The sequence below is a fragment of the Sus scrofa genome, chromosome 18, assembly GCF_000003025.6.
Source record: "Sus scrofa isolate TJ Tabasco breed Duroc chromosome 18, Sscrofa11.1, whole genome shotgun sequence".
Taxonomy (NCBI): Eukaryota; Metazoa; Chordata; class Mammalia; order Artiodactyla; family Suidae; genus Sus; species Sus scrofa.
The window spans coordinates 46,010,772-46,038,190 of NC_010460.4; the positions used below are offsets into that span (position 1 = coordinate 46,010,772).

At 42.7% G+C, this 27,419-nt stretch overlaps 1 protein-coding gene across 1 annotated transcript in view; it reads right to left on the reverse strand.

The window, feature by feature from the left end:
• Positions 1-27,419, reverse strand: part of LOC100521594 — a 53,851-nt gene that overhangs the window by 20,854 nt on the left and 5,578 nt on the right. The window contains exons 4-5 of the mRNA XM_021078745.1: positions 20,692-20,742; positions 8,915-9,067 (exon numbers count right to left, since the gene is read on the reverse strand). Of these exons, the coding sequence (XP_020934404.1) occupies positions 8,915-9,067; positions 20,692-20,742 (204 nt within the window). The remainder of the gene's footprint in view (positions 1-8,914; positions 9,068-20,691; positions 20,743-27,419) is intronic.

Consider the following 27,419-nt stretch of genomic DNA (forward strand, 5'->3'; position numbering starts at 1 on the left):
TTTTTTTTTTTTTTTTTTTTTTTTGCTTTTTTTAGGGCCACACCTATGGCACAGGGAGGTTCCCAAGCTAAGGGTTGAATCAGAGCTGCAGCTGCTGGCCTACACCACAGCCACAGCACACGGGACCCCAGCCACATCTGCAACCTACACCACAAGTCATAGCAACGCCGGATCCTTAACCTGCTGAGAGAGGCCAGGGACTGAACCCGCATCCTCATGAATCCTAGTCAGGTTCATTACCACTGAGCCACAACGGGAACTCCATCAGCAAGCTCCTCTTGCTCTCAGCACAGCTTAACCTGGCACGGTCTTTCCGTTCCGACACCATCCTCATCCTCATCTTACTAATTGTTTCTCAGGGTCCAAATTTCAAATCCCCACAAGCCACGGTCCAGGAAATAGATTGGTTCTCCTACAATCAGGTCCCCAGTTGGATTTAACCAGCTAGGGTGAGGGTAAGAGTAGGCATGATTATACAATTTAAACATGGCTGCCCAGTTCCACCCCTTCGGCAAGGTCAAGGCACATACACAAGACGTGTCTTGCAAAAGGATAAAAGATGACACACAAACTGAAAATCTTCCACATGCCCGAAATCTTCACCAATGAGTAAGAATTCTTAAAAAATAATAATAAAATAGGAGTTCCTGTTGTGCTGCAGCCTAGTATCCAGGAAGAAGTGGGTTTGATCCCTGGCCTTGCTCAGTGAGTCAGAGATCTGGCATTGCCATCGGCTATGGTGTAGGTCTCAGATGCAGCTTGGATCTGGCATTGCTGTGGCTGGGACATTGTCAGAGGTGTCCCCATCAACATATGATAACCACCTCTGCAAAAAAAGACTGCATAAACTCCTCCTTCCCTGCCTCAGTACACACTCTTAAGCCCACCCTTCACAAGGGGTTTCACCAGCACTGCACCCCAGTCTGTAGCCTACATTTGCCTGTCATTCAATTAACCCGAACTATTCTGTCCCCTGGCCAAGCCCCACCCTTTCCTTTTCTCTGTACCTCTCTCCACGCAGGATTCCCAGTCTATCTTCTCTCTTGGCCACACTATCATTAAATATAACTAACACGCAGTGGCTCTAAAAGAATAACCAGGAAGTAATGAATGGCCCCTGGAAGTAGGGTAGTTTCTCAAGCAGAGAGTTTAAACGGACACTTGATGTCATTTGTTAAGAGAAAGCATACAGGGCCTGTCCTTGAGAGCCAGCTCAGATGCCAGCTCCTCATAAAACCTTCCCTTGACTACACAGATGAAAAATCAATAATCCCCCCTCAGAGGAAGCATTTATTGTCTCTATCATTGTTTTCCAAATGTAAAAACTTGTGGATCCTTGAAAGCACAAGCCACAGACCTCAATCTGAGAAACAGGCCATTAGAAGTTAAGCCCTGTCACTTGAGGGGCCAGTTGAGCAACAATGAGTCATAAACTCAGGACCTGAAATTACACGGCAGTTCTAAGCTATTAGACAGACCTCCAGATGATCCAGAATATTCTCCTACTAGTATTTAAATAATCTTTAAAATAAAAACACAAATTATCCTCATCATTAAATTTCAGTTTTAAATACCTAATTGTTCAGGGCCCGTGTAGTCTGACATGCCCAGAAGATTCTCACTCCAAATCACTGGGCCCCACATGGAATGAACCAGATGCCACTTCACCATTTCAATGTGGCTATCTATATAGCTCTGGCTTCTGAAAACAAACAAACAAACAAACAAACACCCCATGTAGTTGGGTAAATTATATCTTCAAGTTGTACTTGGTCAAAGCCATAAATCCAGGGCTTGTTTGAATGGTGACAGATTCCTTACTTGCTCATCTATAAACCTAGTCAAAACACTGATCCTGGAGTTCCCATCGTGGCTCAGCAGTAACGAACCTGACTAGTATCCATGAGGATGTGGGTTTGATCCCTGGCTCCACTCAGTGGGTTAAGGCTCTGGCATTGCTGCGGCTGTGGTGTAGGCCGGCAGCGACAGCTCTGATTTGATCCCTAGCCACAGGTACAGCCCTAAAAAAGAGACAAACGAAACAAAACAAACATTGATCCTGGTCTCTTACAGACCCTATGATTCTAGAAACACCATCTGGGCAGGACTGTCTATCACTCGTTGAAACAAGGGCACAGAGAACTGCTTTATATGCTCACACATTGTGAAAATACAGTATTGATTCCATTTGAGGATTTCTCAGCTTATTTATCATCTCTGGTCAAAACTAAGAGTTACTGTAGCAGAGACAGAGATGACATTTTTACCCTTTGTCTTATTCTCTGGGTGACTTTTTTCAGATTTGGACTATTTTTTTAATTCTTTATTCAATGTATAGGATGCCAAGAACTGTGCCAGACATCTGAGAATACAAATATCTCACAGCAGGAGACAGAAATGTAAACAGACAATGCAATGGAACAAATTCTGCAAACAAGGTATATATTAAAGACTACGAGAAAGAAGAAAATCATTAACACTCAGGCATTTCAGGAACATATCACAGATAAATATCTTTTCAGTTGGGGACTGTATTAGTTATGATTATTGCAAAACAAATGACCACAAAATAGATTTTTTTTTTCTCATTTAGTTTCTGTGCATCCAGAATTCAAGGGCTGGCTCAACATTTCCCATAAAGCGGCCGTCAGGAGCATTCACACAGCTGTTGGGAGGTGGCCTCACTTAGTCCCTCTCAGTGGGCTTCTCCATGGGGCTGCTTCAGTGTGCCCATGAGACTGCAGGTGAATTCCCGAGAACGAGTGAACTGAGAAAGAGACAGGGACAGAGACAGAGACGGAAAGGTCCGAAGCTTGGACGTCCCACACCCTTGCTTTCTACATAGTCTATTCCTTGGAAGTTCCTAAGCGCACTTAGTAACACTTAAGGGGATGGCAACGAGGCCCCAACTTTTGAAGGAAAGACTATCAAAGAACTCACAGACATATTATTAAACCACCACGAATACTGAGGAATGAACAAGAACTCTCTACAGAGAAGCTGAGAGAGAGGCGGGGGCGGCCGGGGAAGGGAGGGAGAGGCTGCCTAGAGCAGTCTAGGCAGAAGCAAAAGCATGGACAGGTATAAAAAACCTTGAGTTCCCAGAAATGCAAGTTCACTGGAGTGTTCAGACTATCTTAGCCTTTTAATTAGATAAAATCTTACAAAGAAGCCCAGTATCCAAAACAAATGAGACGAGCCCTACTACAGTTGAAACTAGGTGAAGGAAGGAGAGAAGGCACTCCCAGGCTGGGGCGTCTGTATGAAAACTCCCAGAGGCCCTAGAATGCCACAGAGCTGTTTGAAAACCACTCTATACCCATTAGTCATTCTCTATAGATGCAACACATACTCTCTTAGTCTTTGTCTCATCAGGTAACAAATTATGCTCTTGTTCTGTCACTGGGCTGTAACTAAATAAAAAATAGACAAAATTCTCATTAAAAATAGAATAGTGATCTTACTGCAATGCTGGAAAATCCCAGTTTCCTAATGGGTTATATTCCAAGAGTTCACTTGTAAGATGGTTCTTTAGAACTGCATGTATCAGTTAGCTACTGCCACAAAGATGCTGTGTAACAGACCATCTCAGAACTCATTGACCTAAAACAACTATCATTTATTCTCACATATCTACAGGTCAACTAGAAATCAGATAATTTATGCTGGCTCTGCTTCAAGTTGAGGGCCAGAGGTGGAAGGATGGATGGACTGGAGGTTTAGGATTGGCACATGCACACTGAGGTATATGGAATGCTTGGCCAACAGGGACCTGCTGTATAGCACAGAGACTTCTACCCAATATTCTATGATCATCTACATGGGAAAAGAAACTGAAAAACAGTGGATGTGCACATGTATACCTGAATCACTTTGTTGTACAGCAGAAATTATCACAACATTGTAAATCAACTACACTGTGTAAAACTTTTTTAAAAATGGGGGAAAAATGTTGCAGGTCAGCTAAAGGAGTAGCAGCTATCCACAGAAAGCTCATGTTGCAGAAAGAACAGAAATGCAAAAGGCACAAGAGGGCAAGCAGAAAAAGACAAAGTCTCTTAACACCTAGGATGAGAAGTGGTACACTTTTGACCACACGATCAGCTGAAACAAGCTGTAGGGATGAGGCCAAAGTCAAAGGGTAGGAAAATGTACTCTTCCTACATGGGGCAGAAGCAGGAGAGTGAAGCACTGGAGCCAGTCATTCGACCTACTACCTTCTGAATGCATGTTTCCATTAAAACAAAATTTTAATTATAGTTTATCATATTAGCTCACCAAAACGGATTTACTGCTAAGGGAAATAACAACAGTAGCTAGAAGCAGGTAGGTACAGGACGCAGGCACGTTTTTCAAGGAAGCTGAATCTGTCATCCCAGGTCACTTCCTTCACACACTTCGCAACAACATTCGCCTACACGCTCTGCATCTTCACGGCTGCCCTAAGCCTGTCACCTCTGTGACTCACTCACCCCTCGTCTCCCTCCTCCCAATTATGTCAACCCCAAATCCAGACCTCAGAACACCTCCACGCAGAATGTCTCAGCTGGCTTCCAAAAGGAAAGCCATCTGAATTCACACTCACGTGTGAATGGCACACTGCTCCTTCGCACTCCCGAGACAGCTGCCTTTGGACAGGGGCTTGTCCCACAGCACAACGATCCTCCCGCAGGTGAAACTCAAGAGAGTGAAGCGGGGCAAGTCAGAAAGTCTGGAATATTTTCAGAGAAATGTCCTAGACAGGCCTGCCAGTTACTCTCATTTCGTGAAGAGAGTGTCATTGATACACATGGAGCCTGCTGTACTCATCTGATGACTCTCAGTTCCAACATTTTCTTTTTCTCTCTGTGCTGCTGCAGGGAGTTGAACTCACCAAGAGAAGATAAATGTCAGAGGTATGATTTACATCTCATTACAGGACCAGTGTTGTTTCCCATTTTGAAATTTGCTCTCTAGGCCAGCTCTTTAAAGACATTCTTTTTTTTTTTTCCCCTCCCAACATTAAAATGACATATTTCAAATTTTTCTTTCCGCATTAAAATGACATATTTCAACATGAAATATGCCTACTTTGACTTAAGAAAAGCTTAATGATTTGGCCCTTGCATTGGGTTTTCATGTGAATATCCCTCTTTTAAACAAATAAACAAAACAAGAAATTACTATCTTGAGAACATTGCAATTAATCACCTTTGGAAATGTGTTTACTATTAAAGACCGATAATAACGAAAGATTCCGTGCATTACATTTTAGTCACACCACTTTTCTACCCTGTCCAAGTGTCTATGTACAGACAAGGCGGTGGAAAGTTGAGGATTGAAGATATCACCTAAAAGACTAACCTGAATAATTGGATCCAAAAAAATATAGCTTTATTGATCCTGAGGTATGAATTTATGTATGATTCTTCATTTCTGCTGATGGTTTCACGACAAAAATTAGCAATGCCCATATGCCTTATGACAGCATTATTATGTCATATTTTAGCCATTTTGAGCAGCCTTTGAAATAGTCAATATCTTCCCTCATCACTTTGCCACACAAACTACGGTACCCTGAGGATGGGCCAGTGGCAACAATTATTTCTCTTCTTGTCTAGCCAAATGCCAATAACCACAGCATCAACTTCAGGGAGGCTACCTTAGGTCAAGATTTGGGATGTTTTGGTTTAAAAGTTCCTTCTCACATTTTTTCTTCCATTAGCCAAGATGTCATCCAAATTCCATGCTACCCGAGAAAAAATGCTTTTCTCGGGAGTTCCCGTCGTGGCGCAGTGGTTAACGAATCCGACTAGGAACCATGAGGTTGCGGGTTCGGTCCCTGCCCTTGCTCAGTGGGTTAACGATCCGGCGTTGCCGTGAGCTGTGGTGTAGGTTGCAGACATGGCTTGGATCCAGCGTTGCTGTGGCTCTGGCATAGGCCGGCGGCTACAGCTCCGATTCAACCCCTAGCCTGGGAACCTCCATATGCCGCGGGAGCGGCCCAAAGAAATAGCAAAAAGACAAAAAAAAAAAAAAATGCTTTTCTCTTGCTGCTTAACAGCTGAATCCTGATGAAGTATAATTAGAGTCAAAATCTTCATTGAGGGGAACTACGAGCATGGGGTATGTAATAAGAAGTATGACTGGAAAGGTGCATCCCATCCCTTGAATGGCAGGGTAGCCAATCTCTCATCAGTCACGAAGCTGCCCTTACTCCTGGCCCACAGAGAGGGCACTCACAGGTTAACGGCTAACGTGAGGCACGGGGTTCAGAGCAACATTTCACGTTCCAGATCCCACATTTACCAACCACAACATGGGCAAGTTACCTAACCTCTCTGTGCCTCAGTTTCTTTACCTGAAGATGAAGACGATAGCACGTGCTTCTCAGAGTAACTGTAAAGATGGAACGAGTCCCTGTGTTTGGAGCATTCAGAACCGTGCCTGGCGCATAGTAAGCACTACATTAGGGTCTGCTGCCCTCGTCATGTCACCACCGCCACCACCATCATCATCCGTGGATTCCTCTTAGCCACCCAGTCTCTTTCCTCTTCACTCAGATATTCGAGAGCATCTAAATCGGCCCACAGTTGATTTAAATTCTCGAGCTCCTTCCTAGACTTTGTGGTTGGGGGGTGTAGCTTGGACAGCCACTACGATCTTGGCATGATGAACGAGGTGAAGATGCTCACGCCCTAGGAGCTAACACTTCTGGTCTGAGGTGCATATGATGGGGAAATGCTTAGACCTGTGCACCCAGAGACTAGACTGGATTCGAATATTCATGGAAACATGGTTTGTAAGAACAAGAAGAGGGAGACATTCAGATGGCCAGCAACAAGAGAATGATAAATAAGCCTCAGAGCATTCATACAACAGAATAACAAAGCGTTGTCTGAGTAAATGTGTTACCTGCATCTTCAGTGTACTGGGCATGCTTCTGCAGGTGGTTCTCTTTAGGGACGTGCAGTAGGTCTGGTCAGGAAGGCACTCTGCCTCTGTTGACATTTTTGTTTGTTCTTAATAGAAGAATGCAACATTTCGCCAAAATGACATGGATACCTGCCCTCACATGCATCACTCACTGTACCCACTGCTTCACAGGCAGGAGCCAGGTTTGCGTTCCCTGTCTGGCAGAGAAGAAATGGAGGCGCGAAACAAGCGCAGTCCTACCACCCAGCTGTTACGTGGCTCTGCTTCCTTCAGGCAGCTTCTGTTCTGTTTACCCCCACAGGTGCCCCTCCTGCATTATGTTTGCCTTTATAAACCATCCGCAAGTTCTTTTGAAGGCTGAAAAGCTATAAATCTTAAATTTGAAAAAACAATGAGGCAATGGCACTTCTGGGATTAAAACCCAACTCTCCTGATTATAGGTTCCGTAAATGAACATCCTCTAAATGGACTGAAATCCATACGTGGTGTTCATTACGCACCACATGCAAGTTGAGAGATGGGGAGAGAGGAAGAAACCGCTGGAAGCTGGGGCAAGACACGCACCTCAATAACAGCACAAGTCCTGGACAAAACCCACCGACCCTGCCACGGGCCTCTCCCTGCAGCCACCCAGGCCTCCTCTTTGCACCCTGTGTCTGCTTCTAAGAGTTGGGGTGGGAAAGAAAGAGAGGAAGGAAAGGAAGCAATTTTTCTTCTTAATAGGTTTGCTCTTCTTGCTCTGGGTAGAATCAATGCGAGTGGGGCTGAACACACTCCTAAGGTCCCCTCCCCTCCCAACCGCTTTCTGCCGTTGTAAATAATTCAGACAAAATAAAATAATCATGTGCTGGTAATTACCACCACCCCCTCCCCCCAGACGAGCGATTACTGCAGGGCTGTCCTCCTGGAGGTGGCAGTGGCTGGTAACAGTGCCCAGCCTGGTAGCAAGTTGTAGCATCTGAAGGTGAGGGTAGGAGGGCCGTTGGTTGTTCCTCCTGAGCAGAAGGACAATGAACTGACGTGCTGCGCTTCCCTGGAAACGGCTGGCGTTCAGATAAGGGGCCTGGAAGCAGCACAAATTCAAACCAGCTGCTCTAAAACAAATTCTCCGTATTTTTCACTCGAATTTCCTTCTTTATGCATGAGAACAAAGCTTCTATGAGAGGCACCCGTTCCCCATCAAGGAAAAGTACGCCTGTTTTCCTAGCTTTAGCTCTTCAGGGAATTTTTATTTAGGGGGCTTTTTCTTCATGCAGACACCTTGCCCCTTGTGTGGGCCTCATTAACAAGAACCTTTAGGAGAGGAGGAAGCAGTTGGTTTGCTTCAGAACACAGATAACAGTCCAGGCAGCAAGGGCACCAGTTACACCATGAGAATATTCTCAACCCCAGAGAACAAAGTGGTGGCAACTGACTGAAAAGAAGGGAAGGGAGTCTCCCAACAGACCTGTGTGTGGGAGCCGCCGGGGGTAAGGGCTGTGAGGTGGGAGGAATCTCATTTGGATTCTAACCATTCACCGGGAAATCTCTGCTTAATAACAGCTCTTTAAAAAAGGATTCTCCGCAGACTCCGTCATCTTCATGGAGAATTTAAAAAGCTGTAAACGATAATTTTGAAAACAGCATAGATGAAGCTGTTATGATCCCAGCTTTGTTACTGATATTCAGCATATGGCCTTTGACCGAAAAGCTGGACGAAAGAGACTGGACGCACAAACGGGCAGACCAAACCCTGGCTTTTCCATCTTGCTCTTCTTCATTCTTCTGGGCTCCAAAGGACGGCGGTGGAGGGGGAAGTGGCCTCCAAAGCCTGCAGCTTCCCCAGGCTGCCCCGACCCAGTGGGAGGAGAAGTTGAGCCCTTCTCTCTGATGCCTTCTCAGGGCCAAGGGTGACAGAGGCAGCGAGACTCTCCCTCTGACCTGTCAGTCCTGCAGGCACTGGGCACACGGGGCGACGCACACTTCAACGAGTTCATTTTAAATAAAGTTTAATACTCACTTCCTTAGTCACGCTGGCACATTTCAAGTGCTCACTGGCCACACGTGGCTCGTGGCTGCCGTACTGGACACTCCCATCGTCTTGGACGGTCCCACCGGACAAGGCTGCCCCCATGTCAGCCCACTGCAAAAGAAAGGCAGTCCTGCTGACCAGCTGGGGAGACGTCCAAAAGGGAAGAATCAGGATTTCCAACCCACGTCACTTTCGCATTTAGTGCAACTGTTTATATATAAATTAGTATTGGGGTTCCCGTTGTGGCTCAGCGGGTTACAAACCCGACTAGTACCCTTGAGGATGCAGGTTCGATCCCTGGCCTCACTCAGTGCGTTAAGGATCCAGCACTGCCGTGAGCTGTGGCACAGGTCACAGATAATGGATCCCACGTTGAGGTGGCTGTGGCAGAGGCGGCAGCTGCAGCTCCAGTTGGACTCCTGGCCTGGGAACCTCCATGTGCCGCAGGTGGGGCCCTAAAATGCGACAAATAAAATTAAATAAATAAATAAATAAATATATCCATGGCAAACGGTGCAATACCCGGTGCTTTAAAAATCCTATTTCTACTTTCATGAGTCTTAAGATACAAGGGCAGGACCTTTTCAAGTACTTAGTAAATGTATTTCTCAATTTGGTTAATGTCCTCTTCCACTGGATGTTTTTGGAGAGAAGAAAAAGCATATTCTGGATGAAATTATTTTCCATATTCTAAAAAGAGTAGTTATTGCAGTAATAATACGAACATTTTGCATTAAAATATTACAAAATACATTATGTGGAATAAGTTCCAAGATGTCGGCAGTTGATGGAAAGCTAAGAAGTGGTTCCCATCACCCTCTGCTCCACCTGAGCGAGGACCAGTGTTGTCTCCCACCTTCTATAGGAACCAGGCACAGTGGCTGGCTCTGGAGGGCGCAAACGATGCAGACAGAAGACGCCAGCCTCACTATCAACCCAGGAAATGGGAAGCACAACAGGACGTCCTGGAAGCGCTTTCAGCAGGCGAGGGGTGTGAACCTTAACGCTGCGTGTAAACTGACCGGAGGTGCCTCAAGACAGGTGATTCTGACTCCATATTTTAAAATGTCATATTTAACTAATGCAAGTATTAGCCTACTGGAAAATACTGGTGTGTTTTACTTTAAGATAGCACACAATATGGAATATTGACTTACTGCACTTCATATTACTATCACTAGGGGGAAAAGAGGCATTCATGTTTCTTATTTACACTCTGAATAAGAACAAAAATTTCAAAAGATTTCCTCTGATATCTAGAATGTTACACATTTGCTTCCAACGTTAGTCATCGTTTCTAAGGAACTCTGATAGCTGATGTGACCTGTGTTCACCTTGACTTTCCACCTCAGTATCGCAGACATTAATTCACTCCTTCTTTATTCCTTTGTTCATGCACATGATTTTTTTTCCTTTCAGCAAAAACATACCAAGCATGTGTAAGGGAGTGAGCTCGGTGCTACAGTGGATTCAACGATGCATCAGAGCCTCTCCAACTAGCAGGCTAGATAAGACACTGGAGCATTTGTTCATTTGGTCATTTTTCCCAAGCAGCATTTACAGGGAGGATTGCCATGTGCCAGGCTCTATACTAGGATCTGATAAACCTTCTTTGAGGGTTTTGAAGTTGTAAAGGAGAGAGAAACAAGCAGCTACTCTACGGAAGGTGGTGCAGGACTGCACGATGATCCCCTTAGCGAAGCACAAGGGAAGAGAGTGCTTGGGGGCTTAGAAGAAGGGAGCCACTTCCTGCTGGAAAGCCACTTCCTGCAAGAGGTGGCTTTTGAGCTGGATCTTAGAGCTGCAGGTGTGTAAACTCAGGAAGACAGAGAAAAATGGAGACTGCACTTGCAGAATCCTGGGTATCCCAGGTTAGCTGGATGAGTAAAGGGAAGTGGATGGAGGGAGGCTGGAAAGGTGGGTCACAGAGGTAACAGAGGACCTAAATGTTGAGTGGGAGGGAAATGCAGGGAGTTCCCTCCACGGCTCAGCAGTTAACGAACCTGCCTAGGATCCATGAGGATACATGTTCAATCCCTGGCCTCGCTCAGTGGGTTAAGGATCCAGCATTGCCATGACCTGTGGTGTAGGTCACAGACGCACCTCGGATCCTGAGTTGCTGAGGCTATGGTGGACCGGCGGCTATAGCTCCGATTGGACCCCTAGCCTGGTAACCTCCATATGCCGCAGGTGCAGCCCTAAAAGGACAAAAAAAAAAAAAAAAAGAGTGGAATGCAGACTCCAGCACCTGCCTTTATTAATGAAGCGTGGTCACTTTATCCATACTTGTAAATACCTAAGAGCCTCTGTCTATTACATCCACTCCGTGATTGGTGCTCCACGTTAGGGGAAATAATTATGTCATCAGTTATAAAGCCAGGCGGCCACCCACACCAGAACCCACTTACATTCCAACTTAGTTCTCCTTTCCTTAAATGTTTACCTGATAGTCCAATTCATCTTCAGAGTGATAGATCTTTTACAGAAGCCCCAGGGAAGTGAAGGTAAGGATTCATGCTCATGAGCAGAGATTTGTAGTGTGGGTGCTGGGAAGAACCCTGGACTTAAAACCAGAAGACAATTCAGGCCTGGCTCTGTCATTTAGCAGCTAGTGACACTGGGCAAAGCATATACATGCTCTGACCTTGACTTCTTATCTTCCTATAAAATGGAAGGAGATAAATGGGGGCTGCCCTCACTCAGCTACAAAACACTGGGAAAAGAGAAGCTATTACTACATTTAGATAACAGTTTGGAATGGTTAGTATTGATTCATCATCTGCCAAAAATAAATCTGGAATAACTTTTTCTTTGTAAGTAATGGCCTCTTCCTCATCAAAGTACTGATTTTCTTTCTCACCTAAAGCTGGTATATTCCTTCAAAAATATCTCATGTCCACATTGAGATTCTTCTTCTTCTTCTTTTTTTTTGATTCTCATTCTTAGCTTTCTTTTTTTTGGCTACTTGCAGAATGTAGAAGTTCCCAGCCCAGGCCAGGGATCAAACCCCATGCCACAGCAGTGACAACACTGGATCCCTATCCTGCTGAGCCACCATGGAACTCCTCCTTCATAGCTTTTGTTTGGGATTTAATTTAGGAAAAAGCAAAATATTTATTTTGTGATTTAAATTTTGAAACTGATCATGAATATTTTGAATTCCTACTATGCGCTTAAATTCACATTTCTGGCCAGAGAAGATACAGAAGCAGTATTGGGCATGGGGCTCAGACTACAAAGACATTACAATTTAACTAGTTACTTAAGATCATTTATGTTACATTATGTATGTGGTTAGAAAAACAAAACAAACGAATAACCGGTCAAATTATGGTTGAGACAAGTGCTTCAGAGCACAGGATAACAGAACTCACCAAAACAGAAGCAGCAGGGCAAGTCTGATCCTGAATCTCACTCAGATTCGGAACCCTCAGTGGATTCTGCAGGATCTGAGTGAGAGACAGGCGAGAGGGGCGCCCCAGGCACTGAGAAGGCAAGGGGATGGGTACAAAGTGATGTGACTCACTGAGAAAGTGGACAAGTCAAGTGGACAGAAAACGCTGGAAAAACAAAGCAAATAAGATTGGGTCGGATTATGAAAATTCAGAAGCTTGGCTCCTTTGAACAAATGACTTGATCATTTAAACTTCTTAAGGTCACTGGTAACTCACTGCAATGCGTGGAAGATAAGTAAGTAAGATACCCTTTCTGCTTTAGACACTGGTTGTCTGGGACAGAGGACTAAGGCTCCCGACAAAAAACTATTTACATCCACTGATCTGGGGGAGACCAAGGAACCTCCTGGAGAAAACCAAACAAGCAAGTCAATAAACGACATATTTTTATTAACTGTTGATCAGGCAATTTTGTACATGTTTTGGGAGGAGAGGACCTCAGAAGCCAAGTTGTAGGGAAGGATGGAGAGATAAAGAGAGGGGTGGGAACTCACTATACAGGATATGGGGTGGGGTCTGGCAGGGCAAGGCAATCTGCAAAGAAGGCGCAAGAGCCAGAGAGGGTAGTGATCCTGGAAACTGGTCCCCAGCGCCCCCTGACCCAGCTAACCTGATGGTGTGTGCAGACCCGTGGAGGAACTGAGAGAGGGGCCTCATAACATTTCTTTAATACCATGGGTCATATCACTGGGGGCAGACCAACCTTTCAGTTACCTTTCTTCCCTCTGCACTTAGGCAAGGGAAGAGGTAGCACAAGGCAGGCCAGAGGGAGCCATGTGGTGGAGCTAGCAATGGCCAGAAGTATTATAATTGATCAGATATATTATGAAAATATGTATTTTATCCCCCAAAACTTTAAGAGTGTACTTCTCTACTTCTCGACTTTGGGCATAGCCAAGGGAATTGCTCTGACCAAGAGGATATTAGATGGGACACAGGCTGAGGCTTAAAATGCGCTCATGGGGTGGGGCTTTCCCCTCTTGTGCTTCTGCCATCATCTTGAGGAAACTATGTCCCCAGTTAGGCCCTTGGTCCAAAAGTCAGAAAAAACCCAGACCCACAGGATGACACAGAGCCAGCCCACAGATCCGTGAGAATAAACGACAAAATATAATCCACACAAACTGGAAATTCAAGTCACACAGAATGCAGGATCAAACATTCCACATACTGGGGCTGTCCCTGCCTGCCTCGGTGATTGCACCCACTAATAGCACAGTAACCTGACTCTGTTATTCCCAATAAGAAACTGGAAAGAAGGGCCTACGCAAAAGCATTGTTTTACTTTTTTTCCATTGAAAGCAATGGTACATTCCAGCTTTGGCCAAAATAACGCACAACTACGAACAAAAGCTAAAACTGGCCCAGACATCAAGCTGGATTCTGCAGTGGAAGTTTCTGGAGCTCAGGCCAATTTGTTTTTCCTTTCAGTGCATCATTCCTTTTTTTTTTTTTTTTTTTTTTTTTAATGGCCACATTCATGGCATATGAAAGTTCCCAGGCAGTTGTGGACCCACATGGCAGCTGCAGCAATGCCAGATCCTTTAACCCACTGCACAACGCCTGGGATGGAACCCACGCCTCCGCAGTGACCTGAGCTGCTGCAGTTGGAAACCTAACCCACTTCACCACAGCAGGAACGCCATCATTCCTTTCTTTATATAACTTTTTTTTTTTTGGAATAATTTTAGACTTACAGAAAAGCTGCCAAAATAGTACAGACAGTTCCTATATTCCCTTCTCCCAGCTTCCCTTAGTGTTAACATTTATTTGGATTTCACCAGTTTTTCTACTAATGTCCTCTTTCTGTCCTAGCATCCAACCCAGAATCCCACCGTGTTCTGTGTCCTCAGTCCCTTCAAATTCACGACAGTTCCAGTCTTCCTGAGCATTCATGTCATTGACACTCTCGAAGATCGCTGGTTATTTTTCAGAATGGGTTTGTCTGATGTCTTTTCATAGTTGGGGGGTTATGCATTTTTAGTAAGAATACCACGAGGTTGCATCCTTCTCAGTGCCTCGTTGGGATAGAGGTCGGGGGGAACCGCCGGATTACCGTGATGTCAGCCTTGACCTAAGGCTAAGGTTACGGGGGTATCCGCTAGGTTTCACCACTGGAAAGTCACTGTGTCTCCTTTGACATTAATAATATCTTGAGAAAGATACTTTGAGACTGTACAAATATCCTGTTTTGCCTCAAACCTTTGCCTGCTGATTTGAGTATCTAACAGTGGATGCTTGCAACAAGTATGACTGTGGCATTTGCCAAATGGTAGCTCACACCTGAACCTAGAGGGAAGCAGCTAATGAACCATCCCTTGTCTTCTCAACCTCAGCTTATCCAATAATGAGATTTGAACTAAGTGTACAAAGGGGTAAGAAAGGTCCAGTTCCTGAAACGAAGGCATCTCAGTCACAATTTCTGGGCTCCTTTGCAGAGTCAACTGAACAGCAGTTGACTGATCTTGCTCAGAAGGCAAAGAGAACAACCAGGGAGCACACTCGGCTCCCATGCTAATCGAGGTGAATAAAGCCATGACATGGAATAGAAAACCACAGACTCTGTTTAACACACCCAGGGGCTCAACTTATTCTGTCGGCTACCTTGTTTTTTCCATTTGTAATTAAAGTCACAAAGAAATGACCTCCCCGCCTGCTGCCCCACCAGCAGGGCCCCAGACAACATCCTCATTTTCAATAATTCTTCCCCTTTATCTCACTCTGCCTGATGCCTAATAAGCTGATTGCTATTTACTTTGGACCAACAGCTAATCTGTTAATGATTGATTTTAAATTTTTACAGTCATTTGTCTCTGGCAGGACCTGAGACTGCAAAAGGCAGTCTTTTCCTACCTGATGAATTGGCTTTTTCTTTAAAAGAAAAAAGAAAAAGAAGGAAAATAAAAATAAAGATTGAAATCAAAAGTCTTCACAGTTGCATTCTGCTGACAAACAACTGATATTCAATGAGAAATTTCAACACACACAAAAAAAAGAAAATGGTAACTCCTCCTCTAAAATTCATCTGCTTTTGAAATTGTCAGCAAATAATAAAAGTGACCATTTTGCTAATGGTGGCATGGAGTATAAAGACCCACTTCCATATGAAGTAAATTGTAATTGTACAATAAATTTACAGAGTCTAAAATTCTAAATTAACAAAATTGATGCTCATTGCCCAACTGGGATGGGATATCTAAGCTAATGCATTTACTCTCTTTTAAAATGATCTAAATTGCATGCCGGACTATATGTATATTTTTTGCAGGATATATGCAGAAAAGTAGATTTTGCTTTCCATTTAAAAAAAAAAAAAGTCTGTTGATCAGACAATGGGTAGTTTAATTGGTATCACCCAGCAGCGCTCTGCAATTTAATCACTGTTTCTAAAAATGGAAGCGTGGATAACTACTGTGTTCAGAAAAGTAGAGGGAACACCAGCCATGAGATTGCTGGGTGCATTTATGAACACCGCTTCTTCCACAACGTTAAGCTTGCCTCAGAGATGCCATCTCTAATTGGTAAATGAGTACAACCCCCAGGGCTAGCATTCCCATCAAATATTTATTAAAACGCACCCCAAGACCTCTCATCTCCAAATGGAATTAAACTCATCCAAGTGTCTCTGAAAGACGTGAGTGATTTAAAATGTAAACCAGCACTTCCACGAAGTGAAAAGGAAGGACACTGGTATAAAGTGGTGTTTGGGTACCTATAAGTGGTGGCAGATCTTCCTGGAGAGCCAGCGTTATAAATTAGCGGGTTAGACATTTTGCAGAGCCTCTAAACGGAAAAGGCTCAACTGTTTGAAGGATAAAAGCCTTAATCTTATTAATATTTTAGATGCTGCAAGACAGTGAGGCTCCATCGGCTGTCAGCGCTACCTGAGAAAGAACCGAGGCAGCTGGGGGGACAGAAACCGCGGCCTCCCAAACGGTCTACTGACCTTCCTGCGAGGCAGATATCATGTGACAGCGACTGCCTATCTCAGCAGACACGCTGCAAACAGGAGAAAGTGTTAAAAATAACCAGGTAGACAGTGATGAATTGACATACTGAAAAATCGAACGCTTCAGTAATCAGCCTAAGGATCTGATATCAACAACATTTTTCAGTTTTGTCCAAATTCATTGAAAGGTGTACTTTAGCAAGTTCACTTCTCATTGGTAAGACCTTTCATCTTTATGCTGCTTTTCTGATTGGATTCGGTGTCATCATCGGTTTGGGTGGCTCTGGGCACAGGAAGGAGACAGACCGCTCACTTGTGAGAGGAGGAGGATGGGGACGAGCACAAATACAAATGGCTTTCACGCCAACATTAATTAAAAAACTATTAAATATCCATCAAAATGGTTATTCAGGAAGAATTATTAAAGCCATGGTATATGGAAATGCAGCAGGTACTGTGTTCTAACAGCACAGTAAACCTGAAATATTAACATATTGCCCTCTATTTTGCAGTAGGAAGCTACTATAACGATAATTCTAATTACAGAGCTCTAACTAATGTCTACATGGCTTCATACAACTTCATTAAATCTCTCGAATATTTATATTATCCAAAGACAATCTCTATCCATTAGAATAAAGAAATCCTTCAAAATAACTTTTAAAAATGCTAGTGATATGCTTTTCTTTTTATGAGACACATAAGTCATATAATTTACTTCAAGGTTTATTCATTTCTGTAGCAGTATTCCAAAAATTCTTTAATTCTGCAACACTTCTTGTCCCTGGTACAGATATATGTAACCAGGCTGTCAGCTGAGGTCACTCCCGCCTTTGAGATTTAAATAAAAACGCTCAAGTCTCCAACTTTCATCCGGTGGAAAGTCCAAGATTCTCCCCTAGATTTCTGAGAATTCCTGAGAGTTCATATTCTCACAGACACTTCTCTCTCCCCAGTGACTTCCATGGGATGAATTCTTAATCTCACCATCTCTCATCTCTTACGGCTGCCCCAAGCCACCCTACACTCTGAAGGTAACCCTTTTACTTGATTTCTGCAAAAGCACAATTCCAATAAAGTATTTGTGTGGAGGAGACTTTCTTTTTCCTCAAAAGAAAAGACAAATACCGTATGATATCACTTACCTCTGGAATCTAATATACAGTGCACATGAACCTATCTACAGAAAAGAAACAAATTCCTGGACATGGAGAACAGACTTGTGGTTGCTGCGTGGGAGGGAGTGGGATGCACTGCGAGTTTGGGTTAGTGGATGTAAACTCTTGCCTTTGGAGTAGAGAAGCAAAGAGGGCCTACTGCATACCACAGGGAACCATACTAATCACTTGTGATGGAACATGATGGAGGACAGTGCGGAAAAAAAGAATACATAGGAATGTATAAGTGGATGTTCTGTCACTTTGCTATACAGCAGAAATTGACAGAACATTGTAAGTCAACTATATTTTTTAAATGTTAAAAAAAAGTCTCTCATCAGGTCCCATCACTTGCCGCCATCTTGCCTTCCCCCTTATTTCATCCCTCTCCTCTCTTCTTTCTCCTCTGCTTTCCCCCATTCCCAAATTCCAGGAAACGTCTACCAAGCAATTTGCTCTCTCTTTAGCCTAGCTCCAGGCTGTCCAGACTATCTCCTGGGGGCCTTATCTTCACAGCCAAACACTTCCATTAAGGTGGTAGACAGTCTCCTCCCTTGAAAGGAATTCCTGGCTAGCTCTTAAAATAACAGCTTTTTCCTCCAAGCCACTCATATATTACAAGAGAATCTGACTCATTCCTGCAAATGTTCAGGAAAAGAGACACAAAGGACAACTAATTTTGTGATAAGCACCATAGGAAAGCATGAAAGGTCTACAGCAGACAGGAAGATAAGATCAGAATTTGGGGGCACTATAACTTGGGAGGCAAGACTTTGAGAGGACCCTGCTTTCAGATTCACCCTGGAAAGAAAGGGTCAATAAAAGGATCAATTCACAGAGAGCCAGAGAGCCACGCTAAGCTGGAAATGAGCCTTCATTCCCATGTTTTCCCAAGACCCTGAGCTCCTGGCTTTTCCCAGAGAGTTCGGTGTAGAAGCACCAAAAATGATGTTGTGTGTGACTGATTTCCTACTGCAGACTAAGCCAGAACCTAAAATGAGACAATTCCTGCTGCATGGATGGGTAGAACGAATTCCAGCAACTGACCAGAAGTCAATCCTTTCCTTTTACTCCCAGCTTGAATACAGGAGATAAAGCATCTCTCTACTGCCCATAAGCTTCGAGCCAGTCAAATGTATGAGGAGATAACTCAACAACGTGTGACTCACATACCCACACTAGATCAACAACCTGAGCCGAGTGTTAAAGTCTCAGATCCAAGAACACAAATAGAGGATGACTCAATTCATTAGCAAATTCCGATGCATCCTAACCTCTTTTAAGATAATTCAAGCTGGAGAATTTTACTTGAACATGTCCAAATAGGTTTCCAGTCAATGCATTTTTTTTTTCTGGCTCTCATGGCAAAGAAATGATGGTTTCTAAACAGATAACAAAAATTAAGTCAACTAGTCACTTATTTAGGTTTAGGTTCAACCGTAAATAAGAATTTTCATCTTAGTGGATTGCTGGGACTATAGATTCAGTGTCTACTAGGTTTAACTCAGTAGGAGGCAAAGGTGAATGCCCATCAGTATACACTGCATAGGAAAGCATGAAAATGTGTTGCAATACATAGAAACATTCCCCCCCACCCCCAGCTATGATGTGGCTGCTCTATCAAAGCCATACTCATGCACTGAGGGTCCTGGAAAGAAAGTGACTTGTAATTAATCAAACATTGTCCTTTACACGGTAATACAAATGACTCAATCTGGGCTGAGTTCGTATATTGATGTATGCTAATAAATAGCAAACATTTTCATCCTTACTGTAAGCCAGGCACTATTATAGGAACTTTACATAGGCTAACTCATGTCTTCATCACAGCAACATTATAGGCGAGGTACTACGTTTCCCATTTTACAGACGCAGAAAACAAGCCATGGAGAGTATAACTACCTAAAGTCCCACAGGTAACAAGCAGGCACACTAGGATTTGAACACCAGGAAGCCTGGCTGCCTTCTATGGCTTCCACTAAGTGGGGGCCCACCGCTGACCCTTAGCAACGTCACAGTAGCAGCACCAGAAATAAGGGCTGGCTTCCTGTGGTCTGATGACCAGTAAGTACCTGAGATCTGAGGACACAAGAAAACCCCACAAATCCAATCGAACTGCAGGAGGGCAATGGCCGAATTAAGAGAATTTGCATTACAAGCTATTTCAGAATATACTGGTTTGGTTAATTCCAAATACATCTTGTGCCTTTAACCACAAGTCATTAAATGTGTCAAGTCTAAATTTCAAAGACCTGCTTAAATAAACAAATAAATATTAAGAGGTTGTATATTCCAGAGAAATAACTTAACACATTCCCTATACTCCTACTTGGACTATTCATTTTCTTTGCAAACCATTTCTCCCTTGAAAATACCAGAGTAAATACTAGCCTGGCCAAGTGAGCTAGTGCATGCTTTGAATTAATGGAGGATGCATTAGTGAGATTATACTGCCACAATAACAGTGAGTCTGCATCTCTAAACTAATCTAAGAGGAACTGCAACACTGCCAAATGTATCTTGCTCCCTTCATCTTGCATTTATGCACCCCCTTTGTCATAGCCACTTGGCAGTCCTAAACATATTTGTACCTGAATCAGGCAGCTGTGTAGGCCATGTTCTTCCAACTCCCAACATGCAATTCTCTCTTCACTTATTAGCTCCAGCCCTTCATTTGCATATGACATAAACACTTACTTGCACATGCACTTTAATTAATTTTGGCCTTTTTTTTTTTTTTTTTTTAACTCTAAAGGGTAAGTCTATGCTACCCAGCTGGCTGCCCTCTCTCTGGTCTTCCTTTTAGGCAGAAGCCAGAATCTGTTCAGGTACCTACCCCTCCCACACAGAACTCAGGATTAACCTAACTAATCTCCAGCGACTGGTTTTGGTAAGTGCATGTGAGCAAATGTCAGCTGAAGGGTTTCCAGCAAAAGGCAGCCGGAGGATTTGAGCTTCTGTATGAGAAGCTATACAAGGATGAGAGAGGCTCTTCCATGTCTGTTGGCTATTGCTATGTCTAGATGTGATGTCCGGAACAGCAGCAGCCATTTGCACCTATAAAATCAGCTAGGCTGAAAAGCACAGAGCAGAAGGATGAGAAGGACCTGGGCCAGGCATACGTAGGTGAGCCATCAAATTAACTAACCACAGAATTTCGCTTCTTCCAAACTTCTAGCTGTAGGATTTATGAGGTGTCCTTACCAGGTTAGCAAGTTGACTCAAGGTTTTCTGTTGCTCGATGCTGAAAGTACCCTAAAAGAAACAGCAGGAAATGTGACTCTAATTCAATTTAATTAATTTGTTCAACATATATTGAGCATCCACTATCCCCAGGCATTGTTCTCCATCTTGAACATAGAGCAATAAATAAAAGACAAACCTGTGCCCTTATGAACATATGTTCTAGTGAGAATTCACTTTGTGTGATGCCTTATATGCTCAGCACAGCCCAAAGTGGAAGACAAAAGGCATCTAATATTGGAAGGTTGGGAGGAAAGTTGCACTTATTATGCATCAGAACACTTTTCAAAGGCCATCTCATTCAGCACCATAGCTGCAAGGTGAGCTTAGTGTTACGGCCCCATTTTACAGATGAGCATGTCGGGGCTCATCATATGTGACAGAGCCACGATAAGAATCCAGATCTTCAACACCAATTCTGATACTCTTTCAGCTCTCCTGCTACATCAAGCCTTCAGGGTGTCCATTGGGTCAACAGGAGCAGCAGAACTAGAGACACACTAGATCCTGGTGTCCGGCAGATGGACACACACGGATGCATGTCACTACCTGGTACCAACACAGGCTATTGTGTGCACTGCAAGGACTGTAAACAGGACAAGGCAGTAAAATCAGAACAATCCTGAACAGATGGATGTCTGGCAACTGTGAGATAAACACTCAGAGTTTTGATGGGTTGGTGACAGTGCAGGAAGGAACGGAGATGAGAGCTCCAAAGGGTCTGTGATTTCCTGGCCTGTCAGCTGTGATCCAGGCTGCCCTGTAAGGGAAGTGGCCCCACCCTCTGTAGAAGATAAACACAAACAGTTCTGCGATCACAGATAGGCTGACAAAAGGGAGGGGTGTGGGAGGAGGAGTGCTGCTTCATTTGAGGGCCATGTGTTTTGCTATAATGATGCACAAAGGAATCTCTCCAGAATTTTCTGCTTGGGGCGCTAGTTAGTGACATAATGATGGAGGCTTCCATTTATTGAGCATTCGACATATGCCAGGCAGTGTACTAAGTCTTTTCTCTGTAGGACCATATTACAAAGTTAATTCTATTACTATTCTTGTTCTTACAGATGAGGAAACCAGAGCATAAAGTGTTTTAGTCCTTTGTCAAAAGTCTCAGAAAGTAAGGAGCAGAACAGGGATTTGAACCAAGTCTGTTCTTTTAACCACCAGTCCACACTCCCCTCTATGAGGGTTTATGGAACTTCAAGGCCCTCTGTGCTTGTATTCTCCACTCTGTCCTAGACAGTGCTTCTCAGCCCATCTCAAGGTAAGGACTGGTTTGTTGGCTTGTTTTGTCTTGTCCAATCTGCCATGGGCCGAATGTCAAGTTCTGCTATGCCTGTGGAGCTCCACTACATATGACGCATAACTCAACCCACACTATATCCTACAAGACCACCCTCTGACTACCTCCTGACGGCGCGGCAATGTTAAATCACCGTGGAGGTTTTAATCCTTAACACTTCCTCTCAGTTGCCATATCGTCTCATTGTGGAGCAACAGCAGAGAGTTCAGGACAGGCACTGGTCCACAGCACTGATCCAGGACACTTAATCTGCAGCCCCTAGTCCTCAAAAGGCCAGACGGTCACTTAACAGTGATGAGTGTTCGTATCTGGAACATCTCAGAGAGGAAAGCCCTCTCATTTGGATTTAAAGACCCAAATAAAAAAGGGAAAAAAAATAATGAAATAAAAGGAAGCAGAAACATTTATAAAAAGGTAGCTCACAGACCTAAACGCTATTATAAGCTGATAAGATGTAGTTATCTAATAGTAGAACAGAAAAATAATTCTGGTGAAGCCATTCAGTAGAACCGTATACAGCCAATGGAGAGGTAGATACAATGTTAAATAGAAAAGATTAACACACAAAATTGTATATAGAATATGATCCCATCTCCAGCACATCAAAATCTGCTATCAAGAAAGGACTTCATAAAATATCTTGTCCTTAATTGTTATTTGGTAGATTATTTTAGTTAGTGACTAGTATTATTTTTTCCTTTAGCATACTGGAAAGATAAATTGTAGCTCCTTAACTTAAGAAATGTTATAAACTCATACTCACTAAGGAGTAAATGACTGATAACTCCTAATATTTCCTAGGGAGCATTTGCCTTTTAGTGGGAGACATGGTTAGTTGACAAAAATTAACTGTCACATTTCAATCAGGCAAGAGATGCGATTGGTGCAACAAGCTTGGTCCCAGCTCTCCTCCTTCCAGATGGAAAAGAGTAAGTGTCCTGGGGGACACCAACAAACCATGAAACCAAAAATATAGATGGCTGCCTTGCTCACCCACTTTAGGAGGTATATATATGAAGAGAATGTTGAACCATTTAGGATTTAAAACTTACCTACCTCCCAAAAGAATCTGAAAATACTGATGAAATTTTTTTGGTTTTTTGGGGTTTTTTGTTTGTTTGTTTGTTTTGCTATTTTAGGGCTGCACCTGCAGCATATGGAGGTTCCCAGGCTAGGGCTTGAACTGGAGCTGTAGCCTCCAGCCTACGCCACAGCACACGGCAATGCTGGGTCCTTAATCCACTGAGCATCTGAGACCAGAGAGAGAACCCGAATCCCCATGGATCCTAGTCGGGTTCTTTAACCACTGAGACACCAAGGGAACTCCCTGAAAATACTGATGAAATTTTAAATTAAAAAAAAAAAAAAAAGAACCGAATACAAACAGTTTACAGTATCTAAAAGACAGATATAAAGACATGACTATAGTGGAGCAATGAATTCATTTACATTTTCCTTCCAGGACACAGCATTATTTTTTAATCAACAAAAATTTTCTGATGGTATCGCCCCAAAGCACTTCCCCCAGCAGGTGTTCAAAATGAACAAGTTTAATCAAAGGGCATCAACTTCAAGGTTTGACTATTTCTTCCTAAGGAAACTTGTGGAAATCAACACATAAATTGTGAAGTATTTGTTAAATTCCAAAGCAGATTCTCGCCACAGCTGCATTTTTCCGCCAAGCCATCTAAAGCATGTCAGGCCTGAGGTACATCAGGTGCATTATGTGCTATCACTTCATAATGTATTTAGAACTCAAAAGACTCTCTTTCCCCTCACTTCACCATCACATCATCCACGTAGGTCAAATCTGGTGTCAAGCAAATTAAAAGTGTTATTTTATTATCCAAAGTAATTGTTTCAGTATTAAAAGGCCATTATGCTGAATCGGTTATGTTGGTGATTAGGCCATTAAGAATGTGGGGCTAACTACTGGTTGAGCTGAAGATCCCTGTTTGTGAAAGCCTTCTTTAGGCTCTCCTATATGTGGCAAATCATTCTTAACTGGGTGCTCCAAATGTTATTTGCACCTCAGATGTATTTTTCTAAGCCATTAACACAGTGAATCCCATCCCCAAATTCCCCAAGCAACCATTAATTAACAGTGTCAGAAGAAAGAACCAGGCCTCCCATCGTGATGCGGCTGAGCCTGAAGCATTCGGCAGTGATGGTGCTCAGAGCCAGACACTGGATGAGCTTGCTCTCATTCACATCAAATATTTCTATCATGGGAGGAAGGGGGTGGGGAGGGAAGGCTATTAGAAACAGCGCTTTAATTGAGAGCAGTTTTTACAAAATCTGCTGGATACAAATATGTTTTTGAAAGCTTCAAGGAATCTCAACCTTGTAAGGAACTTTGAAATGAACTCTTCAGCCTGGCCCTCAAACAGCTCCCACACCTGAGGACTCCATAAGTGCTAAGCCCTTACATTAGGTAACTCAAGTAGTACCACTGATGCTTACAAACCCCTGCAAGGTTTCTACTTTACAGATGAGAAAAGAAGCTTAGAGAGGAGACTCTACACAAAGCATCCATCTGGAAGATATATCAAAGATCCTCATGGGTTTGTATCGAAAACACCAGCTCCTATTGCATACCAACCCCCTAAAACAGCCCTCTTAGCTCCAAGCTTATATTCTACATCACAGGGTAGCTTGTTTAAGCACTGTGTGGTTAATCATAAAATCAACAAAACCCTATAAAATTCCCAAAATTAGCTTTACAGGAAAAAGACAAAATCTGTTTATGATACACACACACACACACACACACACACACACACACACGGACATTCAAACAAAGGCTTGAACAATTGGGAAATCATATCTCATTCTCATGTAAGACTCAGAATTGCGAAGAAGCCAATTCTCTCCTCCAAATTAATCTATAAATTAAATGCAATTCTAACAAAAAAATCCCAACAGGATTTTTTTGAAACTTTGAAAAATGATTCTAAAGTTCATCTGGAAGAATAAACATTCAAGGATAGCCAGGGAAATTCTAAAAATGAACAGTAATGAGATATTAAAATGTGTGGTCCTAAAATTTTTGTTTTTTAAAGTGTGGTCCTGGCACAAAAACACAGAGTGATCAAACGACCATGGTAGAGCCCAGAAAGCATATATGGACATTTAGTACATAATAAAAGTGGCTTCTTATATCAGCGGGAATAAGATAAATTATTCAAGAAATGATCTAAAAAAACTAACTAACCATTTGGGAAAAAATAGAGTTGGATCCCAGGCTCATCCTTTATACTGAGTTAAATTCCAGAGGGATCAACAATTGAAATGTAAAAAGTAGAACTGTAAAGTAATAGGCGAGAAAAAGATGAAGATTTTTATTGTCCAAGGAAAATGGCAGCCTTTCTTATCATGAGTTAAAGGCCAGAAATGAAAAGGGGAAAACCTGATAAATTTTATTTTGAAAAAATTAAGACCCCCTGTAATTTTTTTGAAAAAGACAAATGACAAACAAAAACATTTGCAACAAATATGATTTTTAGGGTTAATATCACTAATGTAAAAAGAATATATAAGATACTTTTTTCTTTATATTTTCCAACACGGCCTGATTTTTTTTTGCAATGAGCACATACTATTTTTCTATTAAGAAAAAATAATAAAGCTATTTTTATTTTTAAAGGAAATACTTGTTTAACCATGCCTATTTCCTCCAGCATATAACATTCAGTATTTAAAGGAACCAACCAATTACTTTAGATCATACCACTGCAACCCTAACCACAGAGGGTCTCAAAGCTGGATGTTCTTAAGAATAACCCAGGAAGGTTTTATTGCTGATTTCAAGAGTGGAGGAATTTGCCTTTAAAATTTAACAAGCATTTTGGTGTGTTTTTGTCTGCTAAACTCACTTTGAAAACTGTTGTAGTAGCATATCCAGTCACAGAACATTTTAAGCAGCAAAAAAATACACTCAGAGACTATCTCTGAATTTACCAGGAGGTACAGAAATATCCAGTGCTTCCTAAGGCCACTGAAGAACTGCTTTCTCTGTCTGGTGGCTTTGGTGGCCCCTTAAGATCTGATGTTACAATGTTGGTGCCAAGTGAAACTTGCTGTCTGGGTTTTATCCTCAAGATGGCTTACATTTTATGCCAGGAAAACAGTCCTCGGGTCTGACACTAAATGCTCCACAGCTCCATAGTGTGACGAATGGGAGGTCTGTCTTCCCAGTTAAATGACTCTACAGGAATTTTATCTTCTCTGTGCAGTGTGAATTTCATTTACTGGAGGTGCCACATGTTTTCTATGGTGAAAAAAAAATTGATTCTTTATTGGAACTTTCCTGCTGTATCCTGACAATCAGATTTTTTTTGCATGAACTTGGAATAACCTTTACAAGTTTCAGTGGGGTCCTCTTTCCCTCTTCGGTCTTCACTTCAGTACTAGGAGCTTCAGAGACTTGAAGTATTGAGACACTAGTACAGTTCACTAGGAATGTGTGGTTTATCCAAAGCTATCTCGTTGGATTAGAAACTTAAGATTTCAAGTCAACGATGACATGTCTAGACTTAAATGCTTTCTCCTTTGAGAGATCTTCCTATAATTGGGTTTTTCAAAGGCTGTGAAGACCTCAGAAGTTGACTGTTTTTTTCTCTTTTTTCATCTTTCAGTGACAGTTAGGTCCTATCATCCACACATTGAAGCTTGTAGTCATTTCTGTCCTCATATGTAGGTATTATTGTACTATATTGTACTGTTACCTTTTCATGGTTTATCTAACAGTAGGTCATTCCCTCCTTCTTTAGTCATTTGATCAGTTGTTATTGAGCACCTAGATACAGTCCAGTTACTTCGCTAGATCATAATCACATAAGAATTTTGAAAATGAACTGTGAGTGATATGATTTTGTTCCTTCCCATGTTTCCCCAAAAAGGATCCAAACTCCACAATCACAACACAGCTCCAGAAATAGCAGCTATATGCTATTGTGAAGTTAGTCTCAATCGTCTTGGTAAATGGCCATGAAATTTTTTAGAGTAGCTTTTTAGTAGCTTACCAGTCAGGAACTAACAACCAGCATTACATTCACCTGGTGCTCACAGTCCCCAGATGGGTACTTTCGGAGTGGTCTTCACTGGTGCAGAAATACTCAAGCTTCCTGCCAGCCGATGATATCAATGACCTGCGCCACCAGTTGCTCTACCTCATACTCAAGGGACACATTGTTTCACAATGACCATTCTTCCAAAACAATCTTTACCTCCTCCTTGAATCCAGAAGTGGATCACTGAACAAAGACTCTACTGTCTGAATGAGGACTGCATGTCTCCAAAGTCTTGACAATGATTTGGGATTGGCACCTGCTGACCCAGGCAATGGAAATTCTCTCTCTTCAACTCTCAACAACCTTGTGATGCT